Source organism: Tyto alba, unplaced genomic scaffold (assembly GCF_018691265.1).
Source record: "Tyto alba isolate M040663 unplaced genomic scaffold, T.alba_DEE_v4.0 Super-Scaffold_6, whole genome shotgun sequence".
In the NCBI taxonomy this organism is placed as follows: Eukaryota; Metazoa; Chordata; class Aves; order Strigiformes; family Tytonidae; genus Tyto; species Tyto alba.
The window spans coordinates 2,633,502-2,659,450 of record NW_024881327.1 but is presented as its reverse complement, the minus strand read 5'-3'; the positions used below and the strand labels follow the sequence as shown (position 1 = coordinate 2,659,450).

At 36.0% G+C, this 25,949-nt stretch overlaps 1 protein-coding gene across 2 annotated transcripts in view; it reads right to left on the bottom strand.

Moving 5' to 3' along the window:
- SH3RF1 (SH3 domain containing ring finger 1) overlaps positions 1-25,949 on the bottom strand; it is a 90,252-nt gene that overhangs the window by 20,507 nt on the left and 43,796 nt on the right. For both annotated transcript variants that reach the window (XM_042808229.1, XM_042808230.1), the window contains exons 3-6: positions 15,900-16,175; positions 14,471-14,566; positions 7,099-7,401; positions 6,050-6,160 (exon numbers count right to left, since the gene is read on the bottom strand). In XM_042808229.1, coding sequence (XP_042664163.1) covers positions 6,050-6,160; positions 7,099-7,401; positions 14,471-14,566; positions 15,900-16,175 — 786 coding nt within the window. The remainder of the gene's footprint in view (positions 1-6,049; positions 6,161-7,098; positions 7,402-14,470; positions 14,567-15,899; positions 16,176-25,949) is intronic.

The window sequence follows — 25,949 nt, the reverse complement described above, 5'->3', positions numbered from 1 at the left end:
TCTATTACTATGGTAATGAAACCTGCAGTGAGCCACAGCCCAATTAAACTCTTAAGGACTTGGCAAGTACTTAGAAATCTAAATAAACTACCTGATAGGCTTTAGAGGACTAATGCTCCTCAGCTTGCACTGCTACAACTTGATAAAATAGATCCAAATGCTCTAGCCAAGTTTTCAAGAAGTTTTCTGGCATGTGACCATTTTTCTAGCTATTGAGCAGAAGCTAGTTTTCTACCTCCAGAGCGCAAGCTCGTTTTGATGGTTCCTATGTTCAACATGCTGTGAAAGTATATATGCAAACCCCATGTGACTTAATAAAATATGCTTATCAAAATAATTAAGAGCACTTTTATTTCAGTTAGTTGAGGGGGAAAAATTGAAAGTTTCTGCAACTACTTTTCAATGAGGGTACTTTTGAGTATACTTAACAGCAAGTAAGTGATACCTTTTTTATTATTTGGAAGATGAAACATTACATAATTTCATACTTAGTTTATGTAAAAACTTAAAATAGCACCTATACTCATACTCTAGAAACACATACATATTACTAAGTTTAAATATAATTAGGCTGCATACCTGTATCAGTCAACCAAAGATTACCCAAAGAATAACAAAAGGCACAGCAGTGGAAAAAAAAAAAAAAATTCATTAACTGTCTTTGCTCCCACAGGTCTAAGTAAAAATACATGACTTGCAAAATCCCCTCGGGGCTAACAAATTAAGGCTCATGTTTAACAAAATTCCTAAACTATAAATACATGTTATCAAGAACAGGTCCCTCATACAAAACCTCATCATTTCTTTCAGCTGCTACCTCTTCCCAACAAAAGTTGATTTGAATTTTTGTTGGTTAAAACTCAGACAGTTCTTATTTAAACCTCCTCCTGACTGACTTATACTATTGAATCAGCTGGAACTACATGAAAGAGATCTAAATGTCATCACTATATTATAACCCTCACAGCTTGTGCCTCATTAATAACAACTCAGACTACCTTATATACTTTAACAGAGGGGCAATTTTTTCGTGTGTATGGGCAAGAGAACAGGACCAGAAAAACAGGTATATTAAATTTTTGAAACCTTCACCACGTAAGTGAATGTAAAACATCCAAATATAGACCACCTATTTCTGCTAGTTAAGTGCAGATACCAAGACACCATTTCAAAGTCAACATATTCAATCTGCAGGAATAACAATACGGATATCTAGATTGATTGCAGTCCAAAATACTTTTAGCTTCTCAAGCAACTGTAAAGGCAGAATGAAAGGAAGGTAAGTTATCTGTTGTTGCTACATTCTGCTTTTCTTCTGCTGCTTTTGAATGTAAGTAACTTTGCTGTGGTATATTCCGTCTCTGTTTTTTTCCGTATCATGGTTCAAATCACATACTTCCTGTAAGAGTTTTTTCAGCAAAATCTATGGCAACTAGATCTCCTCCATTAGATAACTACCTTATAAATTACATCCAAGAATTTCCTCCCAAGTAAATGAGCCTTACGTAATTTTACGTGCATATTTTCATCCAACAACTATTGAACTTGACATCTGCTATTTATACTTTACAGAGAACTTCAAATACACTAAGCACCTACAGGGTTCAAAAATGCCAGTGGCCAAGAAGAACAGAGCAATTAATGCCCCCACTAAGGGCAAAGTTGTGGTTTGAAGTCCCATAGAACAGTGTAAGTGATAACATCACAGTCAAAAGCTTCAGCTGTGAGAAGTTTGTCTCAGTTCATAGCTTCTTCAATTTCAAAGAATCAAACCTCAAAACACAAAACAAGAATTAATGCTGCCAGCTAAAGAACTGCTGCTGTAAAATAAACTTCTAAATAAATTATCACAGATTTTCTGAATGAAAACTAAAATTTGCTTAAATGATATACAAGCAGCAGACAGCGTATATGGTCACTCAACAAAATCATTCTCATTTGTAACTCTTATTTGTGCCAATTTTGGCTGCCAATTTTTAAGTTACCTACTTCATACAACATGTGGTACCAAATAGCCTCTACAGAAGATTATTATAGACAAAATTGATACAATTGGCTTTTTTTGAACCACCATTATACTTCCCAAAATAACAATGTCACAAACTAAAACGTGATTCTATTCATGTACACAGATAAAAGACTTACGGCCTCCTTTGGGCTAGGAATTAATCTTAACTGTCTTAGAGAAACTTCCTACCCAACAGGACAGCTCAAAATATCTCTTAACAGTACAAAAGCCATCTTTCCTACAGAAGATAAGACACTAGCTCTTCTTTGCTTCTAGATTCAAGACAGGTACATGTGGCAAAGATAAATAAATTCAGGATTACTGTAAATGAATATATCCTCCTCTTCTTCACTGATGGAGAATCATGCTTATCCTCTCTGATTTCTTCCTTCCCCCTTAATCTGAGTTTGGCATAAAGTAAAAGAAGTTGTATAAACAGCTTGCTCTCAAAGGACAATTACCTTAAATAGTGTTATAAATACCAAAATGATTGACAGGAAGAAGATCCAATTAAACTATCTGCATGCTAAAGAGAAACTCTCCCTGTTCCAATCCAACTCCCTTGTCATTTGCTTAGTATTCAGAAATTAAGAAAAAGCTAAAGGGAGAAGCCTAGAGAAATGCAAGAGTTTATACTTACAACAGCAAAAAATACAAAGGCAAAAGGACTCAGGGCAACCGCTTCTGATGTATTAAATCATACAGTCACAATTGTTCCATAGCTTAAAATTAATACTCAGAATGTCAGGGAGGGTATTTCCAGAAGGGAAACATCTAGAGAGACAAAAACATCACTTTGTCTCTTGACCTGTCAGAACCATTTTGCACATTTCTAAAATTAAAACAAGAGTTTATGAAGCAAGCGGGAAAGTGGACGTAAAAGGCACATTTCACAGTCCGTGGCTATAAACTGCATCATTATCTAGTATCATCTATAGTAAAAGAACACAGGAATGACCTGACTGTAGCCTGAGCTGCCAGCTTGTATTTTAGTCATGCTGAAAACAAGTCAAGAAGAAACAGAACATTATGTACAGAAGGTTATTGACTTTTAAAGAGGGTGGAAGAGAATAATTCAGACCCTCAATGGGAATTATATGCCTAATTGGAAACAACCAGGAACATGGTTATCACAAAGAGAAAGTAGCACTCCAGGATCCAGGACGATCATGTGGCAGGAGTTTCACTCCACGTTGCATCTAGCACTGTAATTTACTTCCTATGGGTACCAACGGTGAGGTCGCTTTTGAACAAGCTTATGCAACTAAAGCACCCGAGGTGGGTTAATGACTTTGCACCAGCACCAAAATAAAGTATTTTTCCATGTTGGCATCAAAGAAAGAACTACTGATTCTTAATAACAAACAAAAGTGTTTGTTACTGAGAGGGGAAAAAAAGAAAAAACATCTTCTGACAGAACTTTTGAAATTATGCTTTGAATCCTGCCTACTCCATCCTCTCCAAAACATATCTCAGCCACAAATCAAATTGATTACTTGATGCTTTCAGCATATATATTAGCTAGACTCGTATTCTGCCTAAGAGCACAAATGATACCAAAACTGATTTCGTTTGCTCAGTTCTCACAAGGGTTTCCTGAAGAACAGGATGAAAGAAGTATAGAAGATTACATGGATTTGTACATAAGCAGCTAATTTTCTAGTATTAGCTGTACACCCCACATGCAGAAAAAGAACCTGGGGGTCCTTCCTGGTGGACATCAAGTTGAATATGAGCCAACAATGTGCCCTGGTGGCAAAGAAGGGTAATGGTATCCTGGGTTTCATTAGGAGGAGTCTTGCCAGCAGGTCAAGGGAGGTGATCCTTCCCCTCTCTTAAGCACTGATGAGGCCAAATATGAAGGACGTTGTTCAGTTCTGGGCTTTCCAGTAGAAGAGAGACATGGACATACTGGAGAATCCAGCGAAGGGCCACTGAGATAATTAAGGGACTGGAGCATCTCTTCTAGGAAGAAAGGCTGTGAGAGCTGGGACTGTTCAACCTAGAGGAGGCTCAGGGGGATCTCATCCACGTATATAAATACCTGAGGGGGAAGGTCCAAAGATGACAGAGCCATCATCTTTTCAGTGGTGCCCAGTGAAACCCAAACTGAAACACAGGAGGTTCAGTCTGAATATCAGGAAACAGTTTTCACTGTGAGGGTGACTGAGCACTGGAACAGGTTGCCCAGGGAGGTTATTCATTCTCTATCCTTGGAGATATTCAGAAGCTGTTTGGACACCATCCTGGGCAATTGGCTCTAGGTGGCCCTGCTTGAGCAGGGGAGGTTAGACTAGATGACCTCCAGAGGTCCTTGCCAACCTCAACTGCTCTGTGACATTAAAATATGAGTCTAAATATAAGGAGATTATTAATTGGTTACAGATTAGCATACATTTAATAGTAGGATTGCACAGATGATCCACAGACTGAAGGAGCTGTTAACAATGAAAGAACACAGCATTGCTACAGCGCAACCTGTGATACTCAGTAAGGCAGGGCAAAAGCACACTGCCTGTATAACTGTCAATAATGAGGTCATCTGTCTGAAGAACAAAGAATGTGAAATACATTTACTTGTATGAGAGCGATTACTGCATCACTAGTGACAACGAAAATCTGTGGGATCACAGTGGATATTTAGCTGAACATAAACTTTCTGTTACACTCAGGTCAAATGAACGGATGCAAATTCTCAAGATATAAACATCAGACTAACAGGATAAAAGGGTCATGCTATCAGTATTTTCATCGCTGGAAAAGACCATGCAATACTGTACCTAGCTCTGGAATATGCTTACCATGAGCTTACCATGCCAGAAAGAAGTACACAGCATCATAGTTTTAAGGACTGAAAACATAACTTAAGAGTCCCAAAGAAATCTGTCAAAATGCAACTCTCAGCTGCAACCAAGCCACAACTAGGCATTTACTTAAACAATAAAAAGTTGATAACAGAAGACAGAAAATTCTGCCTTCAATTTTGCAAGACAAATGTGTAAAATGATCCAAGTGCCAAAAGTTGAAAACAAAACCAGACACATTTAGCAGCGAGGCTATTCATCACATTTTACATGCTTTAAATACTGCAAGGATAATTACACACCTGAACAAGATCAAGCCTTAGGGTTTTCTGTTTAGATTGTTTGATTTGTTTTGGTTTGATAAACTAAGTGGAGATTTATTATTCAACTGTGCCCCTCCCAGAGGTTAGGCACAGAATTTTTGGACTCAAAATAAGAACTAAATATCAAGAATTCCTATGATCAAAATGAAGACTCATTAAGTTCCCCTGAAGACCTCTGAAAACTGGTATCCACAATCTTTACTGCAGTTAAGGTCAGCTTCTCTACCACAAGCATAGCAAAATAAAGAATTGCATTTGGTTTTGGAATAAAATCCTGCACTTTTTGAAGACAATGTCATTTTCTTCGTCCAAAGGAAACAGCATTGCAATGTATTCCTCCCTTTAAAAGACAGCCGCTTGCAACAGTTTTTCAAATTGATCCCCAAGAACCTAACTTAGACATGCTAGGTATGTCCTTCATCTGCCACAGGCATACATACAACTGAAATATTCTTATTTAATTAGGAGAAAGAAGGGTTTTGAAACTTATTTCAGAGAATCTTAATAATACTGAGTTAAATAAGACAGATATAAGAAATATCTGGCAGCTGTGGTCCCTCAAGTGGATTTTTTTTTTTTTTAAGATTGTGCTTGTTTCCCCTAACCTTTCCCCCAGCATAACCTCTTTCCTACTCATGCTGAAAAGAAACAGTATTCTGGAAGGAAGTGCACTTCTTGTGTTTACTACATAGAACTGACAGAGGAAAGCGGGAGAAGTGGATGTGCGTGACAGGATGCAAACGTTGTTGTAGCAATAATGGTTTTGCTGTAGTTCAACTTATATCATTGTTTATCACGTAGACAATCATCATACAATCATGATTTCAAATCAGTGTATCAGAACTCAAGAAAAAAAAATATGGCTGTACAGACCGAAGATAAATGGGAAGGCTGATTTCTTAAATGGTACTTACACCAAGAGCAGCTTGGTAGGTAACTTCTGAGGGGAAGGTAAATGAAGGCCCTGTTGTGACGGGGCTGCTAGGGGGTGGAGTCACAATTAGCCCTGTAGTACCGATATGAACCTGTCAACAGCAAAAGCAAACAAACACCAGGGTCAGTTCTCAGCAGTTTAAGAAGAGCTGGTTTTGACACAGATGTAAAGTTCATGGTCAAAATCACCAGTACTCTACTACCTGTAACTTCAGACTAGAACTAATTTTTTGCTGGATACTCATACAAAGAGTATTGGATCACACTGCTTGCTTTTTTTTTTTTTCCCTGACATTTCAGAAATTTCAGAGATATATCAAACTGGCAATGTGAAACACACTTTTATTAATGTCGGTTTACTTTTTGTCCATAAAAGGCCATCAGATCCCAAAGATGTGCAAATAAAACATATTTACTAGCTCATGCAAAATGACAGCAACACTTCTTAGTCTCCATTACTATCTCTTCTCTCAAAATGTAATCTCTATGTGAAACAGACAATTGTTCAAGAACTAGTGTAGCTTGTCACTAAAAGCTTTGAAGAAACATGAGATTAACAAATAAAGACAGATAAATATTTCTACTTATCACAATCAGATTAATATGGTACTTTTCTGGAATTCATGTAATCTTGAAGTTGAATTAACCTTTTACTTGCATGCGCTTTATTAATATCCAATATTATATTCAATTCAGAAAAAAAAAAAACAAGCAAGAAATTAAATCACTCCAGTTTCTAGTTTTCACAGTTTAATAAAAATATTTCTGGTACTGAAGAAATTAACAACTTTGAAACAAATTAGCTTACGAGACCAAAAATATTTGCTATCATTGTATAAGAAGTTGTTATAAAATATTTTCCATAAATGCTTTCATGTTGGAAGATAAACTTCATGAAAGTATATGTTAATATTAATTATATGTAATTAATAATTCGAAGTAAGTATTCTGACAAGATCAGAAGCCCTTTTATTTTTTTTTTTTTTTAAAAAGGAGACACATGATTTATATCTGATTTAATGTAAATTACCTGAGAAGGGGCACTACAGGAAAGCCCCGTCAGCTCACTTATGCGTGCTGCTGCCGTCGGGTTGCTAGAGCTGATGAGGACAGGAGGACTAATTTCCATTGAGTGGCGATTCTGAGAAGACTGTGAAGACTTGTTGGACATAGTGAGGGAGGTAAATGAGTGCCGTTTTTTGGTGTTTTTCTTCGTATCGCTGTGCTTTTGGGTTGAATTGTTGTGGGCTGCCCCAGAGGTACCTTCTCCAGAGTCAACAGCAGAACCTGAGGGCTTATCCAATTCTATCAGCTGTTTGGCTGCTGTATTAAACTACAAAAGACAGTCACACGTTAGTATTTTTTTAATTTATAAAAATCACCTGAATATAACAAAAAACCTATTTTCCTCTTATTCATAATACAATACAATTTAAACCATGCAACTTGTCACTGTAATGACTCGTTTGTAGAGTAGGTCAGTATGTCACAGTTCTAAGTCTTTCACTACAAACTCAACACATTTACTGTTGGGCTGGTGTGGACTCCCCATCAGAGGTAAAATTTCAATTAAGAAAGGACATTATGCTCTAGCCCAGTCATGGGTTAATTCAGCAATATCTGCTGCCTGTTGCATCTATACGTTACACTAAATCACAAGGGTCCCCTTTGACCTTATAATATAAAAAAACTGTATGACAAAGCTTCTTGAATGTTTGTTTCATTTTAAGCCTTTTTTGTTTTGTTTCTATGACATAAGCCCACACCTTTGCATGTGGGCTCTTTAAGACATTCCTCCTAGTACCCCTTGGTATTTACGCACATATCTTTAACACTACCAGTAGTAAAAAACAGGCTTCATAAATGCAGATTTAAAAACATAGGATAGACTAAACATCCAGCTATATCAGGATACTACCTGACAACAAATAGCTTGTTTGTACAGATATGGGTATATATAGATATAGGTGTATATAACTATACCTATATAAATCAGGCAGTATAAGGAGAAAATAAACATATATTGGCAATTCTGTGGATATACCTTCTCAGATCCTGACTTTTCTAATGTAGAGGCAGCATCTCTGTGCTTAAGAACCCTCAAGTGGATTTTTCTTTTTTTTAAACTTCCGTAATGAATTTTATGAAATTAAATGAATGAAATTTTCTATTAGTTACAACAATATTATATTAAATGCAAACAAATCCCTCCTTTCCAATGAAGAAATAGGGAATCCCACACATTTTCTTCTTACAATGAAATGTCAGCTATGTAACAGAGGGGGGAAAAAATCCCAAACAAAACCCCCTACATTTTTCACAAACCCTTTATTTCCAGAAAATCTTACTCTAAAAGAGCAAGTGGAAATAATAATGTCAGAACTCTCACTTATTCATGAGCTGAAGTAACACCAGCACCAATTGTCTGAACAAGTCAACTAATGTTATTATGTACCACTAAATATGAATATTGTTACTTGGGTTAGTGTAGCCAATTATGAAGGGATACATCTTTTCTGAAGAACATCAGGATGAAAGAAGAAAATTAGTTACTGTGGAAATACTATTTCTACTCTTCAACGTATTATTTCTTCTATTTATTTTACTCATTTTTCTCACAAATCTTCAGATACCTACTATGCTCATGAAGAGTTTTAAAGCAGCATTGTACCTCATCAAAACTTTACTAAACAAATAAGACATCACTAATCATGACAGCATCAACACCAGTTTAAGTGCAGCTCCCATAGATGATAATAGCCTATACCCTGAACACTTTCCTATCTCTGAGGACAAGTAGATATCTATAAAGTGGTACAAAAAGAATAAAGAATAAAGGCAGCTGAAAAGAACACAAAGGATAGGAGAAGACAATGTCACAGTAGTAAACATTCCTAAGAAAAAGGTGGATACTAGATTTTCTTTCCTGCTAATACCAGACATGGATCATATGGACAAAATAATTTTGTACCACTTGTTTAGTACAGAAGACATAACCATATCTCTTTCTCCAATTAACTTGCAAGCCCATTATTTAGGTAATTATTATTTTTTATTTATTAAATTATAAATTTAGAGCAAACATACTTTTAACAGACCAGAAAAAACACTGTTATTTTATCACAGAACACTGATATGAGGCTGGAGGATATGAAACAAGTAAAAAATAAGACCAAAAAAAGCCTACTCTGCTACTCATGCTGTCAGGGTCCTATCCTTCGTCACAGAAGAACATGCAGGCTTTTTAAAGACTAATAATTTTCCTTATTTTGCACATTTTACTTTTTCCAACTCAGACTGAAATTATTCATGTCCTTCCTTACAATCTGTCTTCCATATTGTCTTATACAATGGCTGCAACCATTTCCATTCTTATCTAATCTACTCATTTAGCAAAGAGCCTGTTCACAAATTACACAGATCAGAGAAAGAAAACCAGTACTCATTTTTAAAACAAGAACTACCTAATCGGAAAAGTTAAGGGATCACCTAGGAACAAAAACCAAAACCAAAAGCCACTCTGCTAAAAGCATCCCGAGGTACCTGTTCTTTTACACTTAATTACGTTTGTTTATCTCCTGAAGCTATAAATGCCTGCAGAATCTGATTATTCTATACAGTGAACAACCTATCAAAGAGAAGTTAAGGCTTGCCCATGGGATTGATTCAAGACTGCTTCAAATATAAGCAACATACTGAGCTCTCTTACGTAGAGAAGCAAGCACAGGACAGTGGCATGAACCTCAGCGTGGAAGTGGACTGATTACTGGCCTTAGAAGTAACCTGAGGACAGCAATAGTTGCAGAATATTTTGCAAGGTGCAGTTTACTTCTTCCTTGAGAAGAGAAATGAAGAATTTGCATGCATCCGCCAGAGAAATGGCTAGCAACCCTTCAAGGTCACCATGGGAATGCATCCCACTCATGCTATGAAGTGTTTCAATACAGCATTCCTTGGCTGCAACAAATACCCCTGTATCTATTCCCACATTTTCTACATCAGTTGTTTCCCTGAACAGACATATTTAAAATGAAGCTTCTCTAACTTTCACATTCACATTTACTTGTTTTTTCCATTCAACCAAATCTTTGCTGTAACAGGTACCCTGAAATCCAATTCCCCTTCCTGCCAAAACCCAGGAAAGAGAACAATTTTCCAGACAGGGGCAAAACAGAGGCGGCCGGCTGAGCTGGGTCTCCGTGCTGCGGTAGGGGTTGAGGCAAGCAGGCAGGCTGCTGCCTGCTCGCAGCCACCTGGAGAAAAGATGAAGTAGACTACCACACAAGACCTATTTCGTGGTCTCTTACAGTTGTGCTTTACTGTACTTATTTTACAAATTTACTCAGGTGTTCTTCACTCACATGTAGATAGTTAAAATTCAAATATCCTCACCTTCTGAAATTAACCATCTTCTCCCTCAATCGACCTTTTTATTCACATTCATACAAAGTTTTTATTTATGCAATTTTACTACATCACAATACAGTATGTGTTATTTTTCCACATTATCAACACTATTATTAGTCAAATTTCAATTTCTAGACAACACTTCACTTTCACATGCATTTGGAAACAAAACAGTAAAGTGTAAGTGAAAATAAGGCAAATGTCCTTATCTGACCTTATTATTCTTGCTAAGCATCATCCTGGAGGATAGTCAATAGCTTAGTAACATAAATTCAGCTTTGCAATTGAAGTTTCAGAACAAATACATTTTGTCCAAACCAGCAGAAGAAACATTTCACAAATCTTAAACAGATCACAATCATGAGCAAATCTGCGTTTATATTGATTTTTGATAGTCCTGTATTGCAGTTTTTGTTAGGGAAATTTATCAAAACTATGATGCTCAGAAGTTGTCTTCATAATGATAACATTATCACATTCAAATATAGTGGGGATTAGACTGTAATTTTTTACTCAAAATTAACAATTCTACTCAATATGGAATACAACATTCACTTTGCGCACAAATTTTCTGCTTTAAATTCTGGGTGGACAAAACAGTCAAAGAGTAGAAGAAAGTTTCCATAAAAGGTTTTAACTTATTCTTCTGAGTTAGCATTGTTACAGAAATCTCAATTTTTTTTTTCCTAAGCACATTAAATCAGATCACAGCATCTAACAGTGATAAAATTTAGCCTAGTAAGTACAACATTAAAAAGACCATGCTGGAAATCCGCCCTAGAATCCAATCTAAAACGTACAGACACAATAAAAAATAAATATGTTTTGAAACACTCCTGTTTGGTACAGGAGGAGATGCTAACAAAAATATCCCACCTGACACACTAGCTACGTAAAATTTTATGTTCTCATTGATTAAAATGTCATGTTAACTGATAGATGCAGTCATATAAACAGACAATGAACTTAAAATTCTACTACTGTGAACATTTTAGATCATTTGGTGGTTTTTCCCCTACATTTCTGCAAGATTGTTTATAAAGAAATCTAGAGGAGCTGAATTAATACCAAGGCTTTCCCCAGTTGTTCATGTTACCGTAGGAAAAAGCTGTTATTATTTTCTACTGACATTTTGACTGATAAGTTTCCTTTTCCCTGATTTTAATTTTTCTATTCTGGGTGTCTTATTTTTCTAGTTGTTCTGTACAAGTGCTGAATAACTTGTAAAAATCTAAATACATTTTAGATTTGAAGTATGTTTATTAAATGTTAAACTACATCAAAATGTCAAATCTGAGGTCTTTCTAGGAAGTGTTTATTGTACAATAAACCAAATGTTTATTGTATGTAGAAAAATCCTAATAATATCTGTTTAGTTCTGATTAATCTTTCTTTTGGGACAGAGATAAACTTAAGTGTTATGAACTTAATCATACAGCTTCTAGACTCACTGCATTTTATTTTGTCACTGTGCAAGAACCTGTTTGACCTGATTTTAATGCAAGCACAGTGAAATTCCATCAGTCAAAAGTCTAGTAATTTAGGGAAGTTAATCAGGTCTTATTCCAGTAAAACTAAAGGGTTCGTTTGGTTTTAGCCCTTCTTAGAAATCAGAATTTCATTTTTTGCAATGTTTGCATTGTTTTTCATTTGCAGATATTTCACAGTGCTGTGTGTCTACAGGTAAAGACGTAATGTTTTGTGAGTCAGTTAACAAACTATACTTAACAGAATCACTATTAAAATTTCTCTCAAGATGTTTTCAGTCTTAGCTTTTATTATTATTACAAATTTAATAAGTGAAAGCAGTATAAAAGAGTAGAGCAGACTAGAAAATCATAAATCATAAAATGTTCCGCCAGGTAAAAAGTTGTCCTCAGATATAAGCAGAGTTTTTCATGGACTTCAGCATATCTAAAATTTTATCCTGTGTCCTCATTGTACAAGAAATATTGCAAATATCCGACCTATACTACAGAATAAACATCACAGACTACACTCATTTAAAAGTTAATGACTTCAGAAAATCTCTGGTAAATGCATCTACCAATCACATTTAATAAAAACAAAACAAAACAAACACACACACAAACAAAAATTAAAAAAAAAAAAAAAAAACAACAAACCAAAACAAAACAAAAAAAAAAACCAAACCAAAAAACAAACCAAAAAAACAACAAAACAACAAACCCCAATGTGGACTAGCATACACAAGGCAAAGATATGTCTGCCATTATGACAAAAATAGGCAATGATTACAGGATTGGGAAATATAACTAAAAATACCATGAAAAATACCTGAAAAATATTAATTACTTCTCATCTTCAGTGTCCTTAATAATAACATAGATAAGAATGGTTTGATATACTTGTACCAACTGTCTGTATGTCATCCAGGACTGTAGTTTTACAATCTCTGAAAACAGGTATTTCAAAACTCAAATTGATGTTTTCCGCATAGCTCACTGCTCTTCAGCACAGCATGTGTTCCAGTTTCATATATACTAAAAAAACCACCTATCTGATCAGAAGCACCTCTTTGCATATTATTTATCATTCTAAATTTTCCATATCATTTTAGTGGGGATTTGCTAGTGTGCACACAAGTGCTTGTGCCTGTTCTAAAAGGGCTAATTGACGATACATTTTCTTAGTTGATGGAATTTGTCTGAAAGCATCACCAGTGAAATACGTTTTGTGATTGAGTATCATTTTTACATAATTTTTTTCAAGAGTATATCACCATTTTGCAAAATTTTGGAGAAATGGAAATGGAGTTGTTAGCTAAATAGTTAGCTCAACTGGCAGCCCTAGGAAACTGCTTTTACTAACTTGGCTAAGTTAACTGATTTAGTTTTAAAAAGTACCACAAAAAGCTTTACTGGCTGAACTGAAGGGGCAGTTAATTGCAAGGAGCTAGGAATGAATAGCCAGGGGCAAGAACTTCTTAAATTGGCTTTTATTTTAAAAGCCTTCTTAAACTGAAGCCAGAATTACACTAAGCAGGCTGAAACCCTTTTGGTTTTGTTGTTGTTTTTTTCAGTCATGTGAAATTTTCTATCCCCAGATACACAAATCCTTACATCAACCTATAAAATGAATATACATATTTTCCCTTTTAAAGAGAGTAAGTTCTATGTTGGTTGAACACAGTTATTTTTTAAAACCTTCCCATTGCATCAGGACATTCAGAAATTGAATTAATAAAACCTGGCTTGATCCGTAGTACGGTTACACATTTCTATTGTGACTTGAGGTACGTATTTCTCATCCCACAGATAATGTGAAAATACTTTTTTTCTTTCATCATTCTGCCTCATTTACTTAAATAAAATCTTGTCAGTGCAAGAAGTGTATCTTACCAAGTATTCATAGCATACCTATCAGAAAAAGACAAACACTATTCCAAACCTCTATATCTTTCTGTAGTGCAAATTTTAATCATCACTGTTGCCGCTGTACACACTGTTCTTAATCACCTCTGTCTTTCCACACAGAAGATATAGCTTACAACTCTTAAACCTTCAAAGGTTGGGGAACTTTTTTCAACTGCTACTTCTCACTATAAATTGTCATATCACATATGAGAAATGCAGGAAGATAGAGAAGATTTTTATATAATGGTTTGTTGGATATAAAAGTCAATGCTTTACCTGCTTAACAACAGCCTGTATTCTTTAACTTTCTAGTTGTGTTAATTTGGTTTTGAGAGGCGGGTACTAGGGACAGTGCAAGCCTTACTACTTCTCTGACTTGGTGATTGCTTTCATTTTGCAGTTAAGCATGGTGTGTGATGGACTGCATGACTCCAGTTTTAACAAGAAAATACAGTGACTGCCTACAAGGACTCACATTCCAATTCCATCCAATGAAAATAGGTATCAAATAGCTAAGTAAAAATCACTGGTTCAACTGCTGAGGTCATTAACTTTCCCAAACTAAGCACACGCATCTTAGATTATTTTAGGTCTTACTGAGGGCCCAACTTTACTCACCTCAACGTATGAAATTGGAAATATTCCTATCTTGTCAGCCAGCATTCCTTCTGCCCAATTTTCATCCACGCGGCGAATTACAGTCAGAACATCATCCTGTGTGAACATGCAGTGATTATGTCTCCCAGCACTAATTAAACTTCTAATTTAATTCCCCTCCGTAACGCACGGGTAATCAGGGAAGGCGGTACAAGGACAAGAACTGCAGAGAAGGCACTCTGTAACGGGAACATGCCACTTTTGGAGTTGAAGTTGGTTCCAGCTGTTCTTTTCCTATTTTGTCAGAGTTCAGCTAACTGTCCACTGCTCATCTTAGCCATCTGACCTTGTCCTTATGGTATTCATCAGCCCGCCTTTAAGTCCTTGGCATTAATTAACAGAACCACAGTCTTTTTCCTTTCCAACTCACTCATTACCTCATCTCCCCTAGATGTTGCTTTTCTACTTAAGTTCTTGAGAACACTGGTAAGCGATATGATTTCTTTCACATCTACATGGAGCATTTGGATGAGATCTGGTTTTGAGAATGTTACGTAAAATAAGGAGTTACAATGCACATTAAACATTACTCTCACTTATACTGAGATACGTAATTGTTTCATATGCAAGTTCAAATATTTGGAAACATGTATGCGTACTCAAGCAAGACTGCAGATTTAAACAAAGAACAGCTTGCCAACAAGTTAATCAAAATATGCAAGCTAATTTCAGTCATCCTCAACAGTATTGCTGTCCTGTGTTGTAATAACTACTGTCTGTCCACATGTCAATATCTTCTTTTTAGAATTTTAGCCATCCTTTTCATTTTTAATAAAGGGTAGAAAAGTGATTAGCTCACATTTGATTTTGCAACGTTTTTGTGCAATTTGATAAACTAAAGAGTCAAAAACTGAAAAAAAGCAACAGCCCTGATCCCTTTTAAAACTCAGTATCATGATGTGCCTTGCAAGACAGAAAAGTAATTACAACAGAAAAAATAAGAAGAAATGTCATATTTTCTAAAAGGCAATTAGTAATATTATAGAATGACAAAGTTTAGTAGTACTTTGTCTGGTATGTAGATGCTGAAAATGTTGCTTATTAAATGCAAAGCTGAAAATAGTAGCTACTTCAATTTAAAATGCATGGTTCTTTAGAAGATTTAACACTTTCAATTCATAACATAGGTTATTTCTCATAAATTAAGAACATTACTACTGCAATTATGAAAAACTGCATTCTCAAAACCTCAGAGAAATTATATGTAATTTAGGAAGAGAAGGCAAAACTAATCAGCGTAGGAGAAATACCTGAAGAATTACTTGCCTTTTTCACATTTGTGCAGCTCTATTAAAAAAAAATGCAGACAAGACTGCAGAAGAGTCTTATTATTTCTTATCCAATTGAATGAAATTCTTACATGAAAATAATAATTTTATTCTGTTTTTACCTTTGCAAATGGTAAACAGTCTTTATCTGCTTCCTTGTCTTTTACTTCAAAGTCATAAAGTGCTTTGCACTGAGGCGGAGGTTGAGGTAAAGGTTTAATAATCTGAACAAAATTGGTAGGAAAAAAGCCATGGATGCCATTGACTTCTCCATGATACCAATTTTCATCCACCTGTCGACGCAAAATGATGATGTCTCCTTTACTGAATTTAAGATCTCCAGGTTCTTTTCCCTCGTAGTTATACAATGCTTTGGCACATGGTAACTGAGGTACACCCTAAAGGAGAAGAAGAAAAAACAAAATCACTAGTATTAGATGAGTATTACTAAACAGAATTTATATTACACCCTTTGGAAGGCTATGAATGAAAATGGATAAACTTGCAAAGTAAAATTATACACAATAAAATTATTTTATTGTAATATTTCTACTGATTTTACCTAAATATGTAGGAAGAGCTTCAGTTCTACATAGTCTTAACATCCCCCTAAATTTCATGATGATTTTCATTAATGCTACAATGTTGCTAGACACAAGAGAGGCAACAAAACATAATACTTTAACCTCATATACTAATTCACTACCCTTAAACATTAAAAACAAACAAACAAACAAACTGGAAAGTATCCTGACCACTTTAGAGATCTGACAGAAAAATGCTGCAAGAAAATACAGCACTAGAATAACAAATATGCTATAAGTCCTTTAAGGCATGTTTTCTGCCTGACTTTCTTATTTTCCTTACCTTACTTATTTCACAGGCACAGAATGCTAAGGATGAGGACATAGGGGAGGTGTTTTCCAGCTTGAAAAACAGATCTCACCTTATTAAAGGTGAGATATTTAATCCTGAAACAAGCCCTTTAATTATTTACTTTAAAACACAGCTAAAAAGAATTACTGGAAAAAAATCTGTTGAAGGAGTGTATCCTTGGGTTTTCTTCACTTGATTCCTCCATAATATCTGAAAACTACAGGCCATTGGTATTGATCTTGAATGTATATCAGAAGGATTGCAATATAATAATGTGTCATCCTCCCTTATATACACTGCAGGTATGGGTTTTTTTAACTGCTCAGTCTGTGTCTCCACATTTTGCAATTGAGCCATAAAACTATACCACTCTGGTATTAGGGCTACTACTCTCTTTTCTCTCCAACTTTAAATAGCCTTAATGATGCAAACAGCAGTAACCTGCATCACTAAGACAGTCTTTCCATAGCAAAGACAGCATTTATAGTCACCTAGAGCCCTGTATTTCACATCTTTAAAGCTATTCCTTATGGAAAAGGCAAATTGTAATGAAATTCAATGTTGGCAGTGTTGTTTGTCACATCTACCCCATGGTACGTCTCTCCTCTCAAGTATTCTACCAGCTCAGATTATAAACTGGAGTTACACTTGCAATATCTCAATAGGTACACACACTATGCGAAAAAATCTGCAGGAATTACCATTTCAAGCCCGCCTCATTGGTCAGAAGACAGTGTTTGATAAATTTTTTCACATTTAACACGTGAAGTTTTGTCTTTCAATATAATCCAATATGTTTGGACATCTTTAATTTTTGTGTATGATTTTATAAACAGATTAATACTTTCAGGAATGGATAAAAAATACCTGAAAGATTAGCTTAAGAATTTTTTTTCCATACCAAAAGAAAACTGTATGTATATACATAGGTAGAGATGAGTATGGTTTACACATGAATACAGGAAAATCATAGTTCATTCTATTGCATCTGGGATGGGTACTAAAACTATTACATTAGCAGGATCTATGCAATTGTTCACAAAAGCTGGTGATCCTCAGACTGAAGCAAACAGTATTTTTCTTTACAATCACACTTAACTGCATCAGTGCAGAATGTAAACGCCACTGGCATACTCTCTATAAACCTGGATAGGGGAAAAGACTGAAGACATCAACTAGAGGATTTGTGGCCACCAACTCATTGAGGGGGAAATTCATGCCCACAATAGAAAAACTTAAAAATACTGTATGTATGTATTTTTTAGTCTTATGTGCTCTCTGCAGAGTAAACAGACAGAATGAAGTAAGCAGTCAGTGCAGATGTAGTAAGGACAAGTGCAGAGAGATTACTTGGGGTGGGGGGGCGTGGGGAGAGGGCAGGTTGAAAACAAAAAGAAACACAGCTCTACACAAGAGAGGCAACACTGCTTGCTTATCCATTTCCATCCCAATAGCAAACAAACCAATCAATAAAATTGCAGCCCTTCAGTGATTACAAGCCAAAGAATTAGTTGGTAGAAAAAGGGCCCCAAGCAATTATGGCTCCTACAAGCCATAGTCATCTCTCTTGCACTGGAAGGAATAGCTGGAGTTCTCTCAGGAATCACCCCATTGTCCCAGGAGAAAGTTTTCTATGTCTCCATACCGGGGAAGAACTTTAAGATTAGCTGTGTGTATAAAATACAGTTTGGAAAAAATATCTTTTTAAAAACAAACAAAACCAAAACAAACCGGGAGTGCCAGCCCAGCAGATCATGTCAAGGTGATCACTCAAGATTGCATTTCTGCAATTTATCACAGCCTCCCACGAACAAACCTGCACTCAAACGTACAAACATCTGTTTATATTTTATAGGAAGTTCCTTTCCCAGTGTATGGTTGAGTTTCTGCAAAGCTTGTTTCCCACGTTAAATAAAAATGGTTCCAGTCCATAATTTCAAACAGAACAAAGTTCAACAAAACACACACTTCGTTCTCAGTCAGACTGCCAGGGATTAAAGAGAAACAGTTAAATGACTTGGAAGAGAAGTAAAGCAAAAAGCCTTCTTCTGTCCCAGGGGGAGGATGAAGTGAGAGGGAGCGGGTGCGACGGGGAGCGCCATTCCCAGGGGTTCGGTGTCAAGGGCTCTCGAGCACCATCTTCACATTCCTCCTCCTCTGAGCAACCTGGGAGCTCCAGGCTGGTGCCTTCCGGGCCCGCCGCGGTCAGCGGCCTCAGCGGGCAGCTTCGGCCCCCCTTCCACCCCTCCGGCTGCTCACCAGGAGAGAGGGCCACGAGGAAACGCCAAGCTAGAGTTTACATTTCACTCCGTGTCTCTCACTTGGCTAAACATGAAAGGAAGGCTTTGGAAGAAAAACTTTGCAGCCTACCCTCAAGGTTTACAGCTGCCATTTACCATTCTGGCTCTTTGAGCAAGCAACACAAAAATAAGCCAGACAAAAAAAAAATTCTAGGAAATTAAAACATAAAACTCAAAGACTCCACGCTAAATAGGTTTCTTAGAATTATTTCCTCAGTCCTTATGCAAAATTCTTACGCAAAAATATTTCAGCCTCTAATGCTACTGCTGATACACAAACTGTTTAAGTTCATTTTTAGCTAAGGCATGGATATACATACATTTAACATGACAGATTCCTTTAAAGAAAATAAAATAAATAATATATGATGACGTCAAGACAAATGGCTTAAGAAGAGTATGAAAAAAATGCATATGTATTCATATATATGAGGCTCAGGTTCCTCAGATTTCTTCTCCCAACCCAGATATTTTGTCTTAGAAACCTACAGAATTAGCTCAAAATTTTCCTCTTTGGATCTATACTTTGTCTTCAGTCACCTTATTTCGAACTTTGCTCTTATTTTTTTTTAACAGACAATATGCAACTGTATGTATTTTTCATGAGCTTAAGCCAAGAGAAACTTATGCCTGCACAGAAACATGAGATCTGATTTCCTTTTAAAAAGGAGTTACTGTGGCAGAAGCCCAAACGTAAATATGCTTACACTGGCATAAAACAGTATTCATTGTATAACTTACTGCACTCAGAGAAACAGCATAAGCTAAAGTAGCCAAAATAGTAAATCCCCTCCCAAGGAAATGAATGGAACAGATACTGGGTCACCTACATCTCTGTTTCCTTGGAAGCCTCCCCGACTGCAGGGCTGCTGGTTGTCACTTCTCCAAGCGAGCACAGCATTCCCTGTTCTCCGGCCGTGGGAGTGGGACATAGCCTGGGCCTCCCTGTGAACCAGGTGAATTTACACCAGATATCTAGGCCTTTTTCACCTGTTTGAGGTTCTCGGACACTGAATGTCCTCAAGATGCCAGGAAGTTGTCTTTTTACAGAAGTACTGTTTATGTTAGTAGTAGGACAGACAGGAAAGATTTATGAAGCTGTCTACACGCACAACCAAAGTGCTGTCAGTCTCTAAAAAAGCTGGCCTGCTCGAACACCTCAGCAGCAGTTTTTATGCCTACCTTTCCTAAATAACTTCTGCCTTTCTTTACAGAAAATCTAAAAACTGCAAGTTACTATCATTTTGATCCATGTTATAAAAGGATCTTTAATAACCATATTTGCAATTTTCTTACAAGACAGAAAGTTATTTTTCTTCATCTTCTTTCCATGCAGTTCCTAAATCAAAACAAGAACCACATTAATAACCAGGACAAGATGAGAAACTATTACAAAAAAATCTCCAATCATACAGCAGTTGCAAGTACAGTAAGTCTAGTGCTACAGAGGTGCTTTTATCAGTCTTTTTTTTTTTTTTTTTTTTTTCCTCAAAGAACCAGTATTGTAAAACCTACTTGGCTGCCAGTAAAAGTAGCCTTTATATAAGGAAAGGAGCTTGTTAATATGCTGCAGCCAACTTGTTTGCAAGGCCGATTTCGCTTGAGTGAATTCTTTACATGTACACTCTCTCCAGTCCTACATGTGCATATATACACCCGTACCTACAGGTATACCCAAGATTTCTTCCCCATATCCCTAGTCATTCAAACCTTCTGGGTGACAATATTGCTTCTTTTAATCTTGTAGTCCATTCTCTTTCATACCGCCTTCTTGACTCAAATCTTTCAAACGTATCCTTCTTATTACCTTTTTTAATGAGTATTTTTGCTTTCTGTCATTCTTTGGCCTTTACCAAACTGTCCAGTCATACATGCAAGAAAAACCCCATTTTGCACCTCTAGTTTTTTCATGTCTTATTCATCTTGCTGGCTCCAATACCTGTTTCCAAGTCTTAATTTAAAGCCATCTGATCTGTCTAGTTCCATTTGCTTTGTTTCAGCCTCTTTTGTTCCTTCTGTACCTGTTCTTGAATTTTCACATACTTTGAGACACAGAGCTTCCAAGAATACTTCACTGAAGACCTTCTTATACTGCTTATATTAAAAGATGTGTTTCCTTCAGCAGGTTTTCCTTCTAGAGGAAGGAAACATGCTCTCTATGTTAAGCTACAGGTATGCTGCTTTCACCTGAACAAACTGAATACTCAGTTTTGCAGAACACAGCAACCAGTGGCGATAACATTTGAAACTAAGTCTCCCCATTTCTTTTCAAGTTCCAGAAAATTGTGTCTCCATAATCCAAGAATGTTACAACCTGGCTGCCTGCATTTATTTTTCTCACCTAAGGAACAATACCAACTAGGTCAGATTTGCTCACAGAAAGGCTAACTCAAGTGGCATTAATATGTATCAGGCACTAAATTGCTAGTGAAATCAATTTTACAGACTTCTACCATCAGAACTATCTTGTAAGACTGCAAGGGGCATCAGTGGAAGTTAAATTACTTCTAGTTAAAGTGTCTCCGAGGTTCCTGCTATCTGAATGGTAAGATATTTAACAAGTATCTTGTATTCTTATATAAAAAAAAACATAAGATATTTTAATGTCAGGAGGCTATATCAAGTTACCAGTGTGCTGTAATAACCATAAAACCAAACCTTTGGTATCATCCAATACGAATCGGTATTATTCTACTAATTACAGTGAAATTGTATTTTTATACGACAGTTCACTAGACTAAGGAAGTGAGCAATGTTAACATTGTTAAGTATATTCATTTCTACTAGTTTCTAATGATATAGTTGTACTAAATCTCATTTTTCTCAGCACACATAAATAACCAAACATTTGACTTAAAACTGTAAAAAAACTGTACTTGTTTTGAAATGCCATATTCAAATATTTTTAGTTGCAGGTTGGTACGGTTTCTGATTTTAATAAAAGTAGAAGAAGTTGCATATCAAGAGGAAACTAGCTAGCCGGGTTACCCTGATTAAAGAGACCAGGTTTGAAACCCATCTGTGTGTAACTTAACTGTGACCTACATAACAATAATCATTTTGAAGAAAAATTACTGTAGGAAAAAAAGAGAACGTGGGATAAAAACCACAATCAAGCCAACATATTTGTTATACTTTTGGAAAAGCAGATCAACTGCAATCAATAAAAATGTTAAGTTCTTGATAAATGAAGAAACGGCATGATATTTTTACAATTATTTAATTCAACCATCAAGTTAAAATTTATTTAGTAGAGCAACAAAGCTTCTCTGCTACTAGCTAACTATTACAGAATATAGAAAATTTTCTCTCATGCTTATACATGATAAAGAACACCAGTACTAGCTCTAGATGTAATAGTGTGTGACATACCAAAATACTCTTTACGGATGTCCAGGTTTCAGCTATCTAATGCAGGCTGAAATGCCAAGCACTCTTAGAGCCCTTTGCCTGACTTTGCTGTTGGTTATTTGCAGAACTTCACAGCATAGGCTCTATATTTTGTAATAGAAAGGTAGCTCCTCTCCTCATGTAAACAATTTTTAGGTGTTCTTTTGAGGTAAACTATCAATGACCTACTTAAAGTAGCCAGTTTATTAAGGTCCTTTTTGTTTCCTCAGCCTTAACAGCTTTTAGAAGAAAACATTTTGGCATTTTTTTCTTGTCTGATGTCAAGAAATAAATATAAGGTTGTTTAACATAAGTATGAGCAGCTCTCTCCCACAAAGTTGTTTTGAAATTAAAAGCTGGAATACAGGAGAATGAAAAGAATTTAAAGATGTTGCCTTAAGGCCTAAGCAATCAGACTAATAATATGGAAGGTTAGAAAGGGACATTTACAAAGCTTTTCAAAAGCACTTCGCCCAATCCCTTTCTGTGCAATACCTGTGTTTTTGAAAACTTTTTTTGAAATGCAAAAATAAGTCTCTTCAGAATGTCACCTTCTTTCCTTTGCCTATCCAAAATGCAAAGTTTTCAGCTACTTACTTTTCCGAGGTTTATTAAATAATAAAAAAACAGAACACTTTCCACTAAACCAAGCTCTCCAAATAACCAAATAAGTAAAAAATAGGAAAAAGTGGTAAGGAGAAAATAATTATATCCAGCACATTGCATGTCCCCAAATAGCTCACCTGTATGCATTTGACAGGTTAAAGATTGCTTCTTTCCATGACGGAAAAAAAAAAAAAAAAAGCACGAAGAAAGTGCTCTGCACAGAAAAACTGAAAAGGTAAATTTCAAGATGCAGGAGAGAATTTGGGTCTATATTCCCATTGATTTTGAAAAGGAATGCCAGTGCATATCAAACAATTTAATTCCAAGTCTTTAAAAACCTTTTGATTGTTTACTACAGAACTGTTTTGCTTTGAAAAGAACAGATCCTTGTAAGAATCTAAACAAAACTTTAAAGTGTGCACTACATAGAGCTAAGAAGTTTATATAAAATAGTTCTTTCCAAAAGCAACCATTTGCTTTAAAGATCTGCTCTTGCAAGCTGTTATACCAACCTCACTGGTCAGTCTGAAAATGCTACTATTCCCACTGGTTTTCTCTTGGTATGTCACAACTCATGGGCATTTGTGTCTCCCTCAAACTGTTAGTTTTTCTTGTCCCAGTGTCACTGTACAGCAGTGTGAATCTCTTAATCTCTTGAAGAATGTCAAGTTGATATGCAGCATAAGGTCATTCCATTCCACTTAAAGTCTTCCACCAGTGTATTTTCCAAAACATTCTGATTTCATGTAGTATCACCTATGGCTTCTAAGACCAGACTACTGCGTACTGCGAGAAGGAAAAAGAAAGACACCCACCCCTCTTGGCAGGCATACACCTAGCAGAGCAGTACAGCTGTGAGACCAGGTAGTGGGACTTACTAGTTCTACTCCCAGTTGTTACAAACTATTGTACATCAGTGAATAGGTCTCAGTGCGGGGTGGGATGTTAAAATATGTGTAGTGTTCCCCAATCATATCCTATTTGTCAACATTAAAAAGCCTACGAACATCCAAAGTTACAAAGGTAGGTCAACACTAAGTGCTTTGGAAAGTTTTGCTGTTTCCACTTCCTCTAAGTACATCTTCAAAAGTGCAAGTTTCTTGCGGGTAGGGGGATGAGGGTGTGGGCGGGGAGAGAAAAAGAAAAGCGAATCAGAAAAATGTAGCAAGAAAACAAGCAAACGAAAAAAAAAAAAAAAAATAAAACCCACATAGTATAAAGTATAGGTAAAGAGCCTATGAAAGATCTGGTAAAAGACTTAGAAATAACATGTCTCAAGTAGCCTTCTAAGATATCTATCACTGAAGCTCAGAATACAGAACTATTTGACTGTTCAAAATACCTGATTGCTAGATAGTACTTATGTGTTTAATAAGAAGCCTCATTTTGCCTAGTCACCCAGTAAATGCCCTTCGTAAGTATTCACTCTCCATCTAAAATCTGTTATGGGAAGCATGACAACTTTCCGGTACCAATACAAATTCTTAAATATCACTTGCTTTTTTTGCTTGTTTGTTATATGAGCATCAAATCACAAAACAGTAACTACAGAAGAGGCAAAAAACACCCCCCTGAAAACTATCAAAATACAGACCACAACCGAGTGTTAAATTCTTTCCCTAAATTAATTCATTCCTGGCTATTGTGTAGCCTTCCCTTTTCACCCTTCATTTTAATTTTCACATAAACTGGAAATTATACACCTTTGACATCCTTTTGCTGCTGCCTAAATTCATGCTTAACCTTCTAATACAGTTATCTGGAATTTACTCTCCCTGTCAAAAGCCATATATGCAATTGCTTAAACAGCCAAATAATTAATTCCCAAGCAAGCTGTGTGCTATTCTGAGCTCTGAGTCCAGATTACATATAAATTTTCATAGAAACTCAGAATACTTTTCTTTCCCATTGGCTCAATGGGAGGCAGCTAGAGATGCCACAGACCTTCATATACCCTTCTACAAACAAATAAAGCATCAGTAAGTGCAACTGTTATCATTTGAAATCTGCCCAACTAACTGAACCACCATCTAACCTTATAACAACTTTTCTCAATCACCAGAAAGAATAAAAAAAAAAAAAAAAAAAAGATTCAACAAAATGTTCACAAAGCAACATCTTGCTGTAATCTATATAGTCAGTATGGCAGACATACTGTCCATGACAGTTGGTAGGAATTTCTGCAGCATATGTAGTAGTTAACAAAGATACAGGGACACAGTCCACACAAAAATCTCTGAGAAAGGAACGATCTTGCAATGCTAAGGAACTCTAAGGAACTTTTTTTTTTTTTTTAAATACATTAACACAAAACCTCACTGCATTAGAAAGAAATAAAAGGGAGTCTACATAACGCCAAAGGGTATTGCTAGCACCTAGGAAAGATTCCATTATTAATGTGGTACCACTAGGTTGTGCTATGCTGGAGTGGTGGTAAGAAAGAAATAGAAACATCTGTCATCTACCAGTCTTAACATGGCTAATCAGAATATTTCTCTTCCACTTTTGCATTAAACATAAACTATCAATATTGGAAAAGTAGATCTATTTTACTGACCACATTTAAAATTCTCTCACAAATCTGCACTTCGTAACACCACTTTACAAAACACATTCTGTTTGCTCACTTTAAAAAAATCTACTTAGTGCAGAAAATGGGAACATTTGGTTTATCAACAAAGCACTAGAACACAGAAGGCCCTGTCCCTACTTAAGGGAACTGATATTTTAGCACAAGTATCAAGAGCTTCAAAAAGTTTATCAACAATGTAAAAATTTGAGAGTAATGCTCTGTATTGTTCTAAAGGTTTTTACACTTTGAAAATGAATGTAAACAAGTTCCCCTCACTGTGATGTGAAAATGAGTATGTTTACTTATTGCACCAAGAAAAGGAGAGGGAATTCCAGGTGAGAAGACAGATTGAAAAAAAATTTAAAAGAATAAATGAGAAATGAGATCGCCAAGAGCAAACTCTTACTGTGCTTTGAAGGTGAGGAGTT